Source organism: Octopus bimaculoides, chromosome 28, assembly GCF_001194135.2.
Source record: "Octopus bimaculoides isolate UCB-OBI-ISO-001 chromosome 28, ASM119413v2, whole genome shotgun sequence".
NCBI classification, from domain to species: Eukaryota; Metazoa; Mollusca; class Cephalopoda; order Octopoda; family Octopodidae; genus Octopus; species Octopus bimaculoides.
In genome coordinates this window covers 13,778,451-13,780,472 of record NC_069008.1, presented here as the reverse complement: position 1 = coordinate 13,780,472, position 2,022 = coordinate 13,778,451, and the positions used below count along the sequence as shown (strand labels likewise).

Here is a 2,022-nt window from a genome sequence, read left to right as displayed (position 1 = left end):
ATACTCACATAACATAATTATTCCGTATTCTCACAGTTGTCTGTTGAACGGTTAGGAGAAACTCCGAGTAACAGTTTCGTAAAGCTTCTTTTGGCTTTAATAAAATAATATATTACTCTGCCATTGGTATTTGAGTACTATTTTACCACCTTGTTTCGCACCTATTTACTTAGTTCTGTGTGGTTGTTTAGTAAGAAGCTTACTTCACAACAACATGGTTCTGGTGTCAGTTCTACTGCGTAACAGCTCCAGAAAATGCCTTGTTGAAGTATTAAGCAATTTTCTTCACGCGAAACCATTAATAGACTTAATACAAATACAGAATATTTATTCACAAATGCGATGTTGAGCACTCATTCTAATTATTTGACATTTACGCCAATATGTATACACACACACACGCACGCACACGCACGCACACACACACACACACACACACACACACACACACACACACACTCACATATATATCTGGTCAGATGTGAAATGGAACAACAACAACAACAACTGGAAAGAGAGAAAGAGAATCACAACTTCAAAGACCGATGCTGGATAGAATATTTGTATGGATTCTTTATTGACAGGTAATACTTGACGTTTGTGCATCACTTGTGGTGGTCAGCTGGATTGGGTGAACGTGAACAACAAGAACAATAGTATCAATGGATATCATGTGCTGGGGTTAGTTCTACTGCCTCAGGCGGATGAATATGGCCAAGGCGTCTGCTAATCCGAAACCTGCAAGTAACAATAACAACATCAACAGCAAAAAGGAATTGAAATATACCGTGGAAAGTGTTCATAAGCGGTCGCTCGTATTACTAGAAATGGCAGCCAAGTCTCCACATAGTGTAATGGGAAACATTCAGGTGGGTCACGGTCAGAACGCCTTTCATCATAATTCAGTTGAATGAAGGATGGTTGGCTGATGAACAATAAGTATAAAAATAACTTCTACAATTACTACTCACATTAAGAGAGAGAGAGAAAGAAAATAAAAGGGGGAGAGCGACAGAGAGAGAGAGAGACATACACACACACACACACACACACAAAATGAAAACATCACTTACCGTCGTTCCAGCGGACAATCGAGTTTGCATCAGAATAATGAATTGTAGGATAATGACCCATTTGCTCATAAATACAGTATCCTTCAGATTCAATTAAGGCTAGCCAGCCACTTTCGTATAAACAGCTACTCTGCTCCGATATATAGAAGCGACGTAAACCTCTGCAGAGTTGGAAAAATATTTGTTTCGGTTATAGAATGAGAATATATAAGCGTTTAATAAATATAACATTATTTTCCATGCACACATTTGAATCAGTCTGTATTTAATTAAAATAGCCATTTGTGTATCATATTTAAAGTATATACACACTGTGCATAGGCTAGTTACCTTAGCAGTATATTCTCTGAGATAACAACTCCTATGGATTTGTTGTGTTACGAACACAATAAATATGGGTGAAACAAAAATTCTCCAAGCAGCGGAAAATGAGAGGAAAAGACGTTATATCAGGACAAATATTGCAGTAACTGACCTGTCAGGAGTGTGTCTACGTTAGGTATGATATATAAACGTCTATGCCATTCTGTTAAAATCTGCATTGACAGCTCCAACAGCCGTCTATAGAATCGTTTGTTCAGACTGAAGGTAAATTCACAACGCGATTAAGAAAATATCGGGAATAAATATATGGAGTTAAAAAACAGGTTTATATTAGTAGCATACGAAAAGTGCTTTTCGCACAATACGACAATACGTCTCTGCACAGTGAAAGAGAAAAAATCTATTTATAACATACGTATATCCTTTAATTGAGAAATGATCTGGGTCGGTTGAAGATAGGTCATTCCATGGAGAACTTTTCAAGTTTGCAAGAGAGAACCAGCTTTCAAAGGTTGAATTTCGTCCGTCGAAAACCATAGTCAACACAACTGTTTGATTTTTATAAATCACCAGTTTCACCTGAAAAATAAAACTAAACATATAACAGACACACACACACACACAC

At 37.1% G+C, this 2,022-nt stretch overlaps 1 protein-coding gene across 1 annotated transcript in view; it reads right to left on the bottom strand.

Moving 5' to 3' along the window:
* Nucleotides 1-571: 571 nt before the first annotated feature.
* The window catches only part of LOC106876014 (uncharacterized), a 12,120-nt gene continuing 10,669 nt past the window's right edge, over nt 572-2,022 (bottom strand). Inside the window, exons 3-5 of the mRNA XM_014924382.2 lie at nt 1,813-1,976; nt 1,074-1,234; nt 572-738 (exon numbers count right to left, since the gene is read on the bottom strand). Of these exons, the coding sequence (XP_014779868.1) occupies nt 689-738; nt 1,074-1,234; nt 1,813-1,976 (375 nt within the window). The 3' untranslated portion in view covers nt 572-688. The remainder of the gene's footprint in view (nt 739-1,073; nt 1,235-1,812; nt 1,977-2,022) is intronic.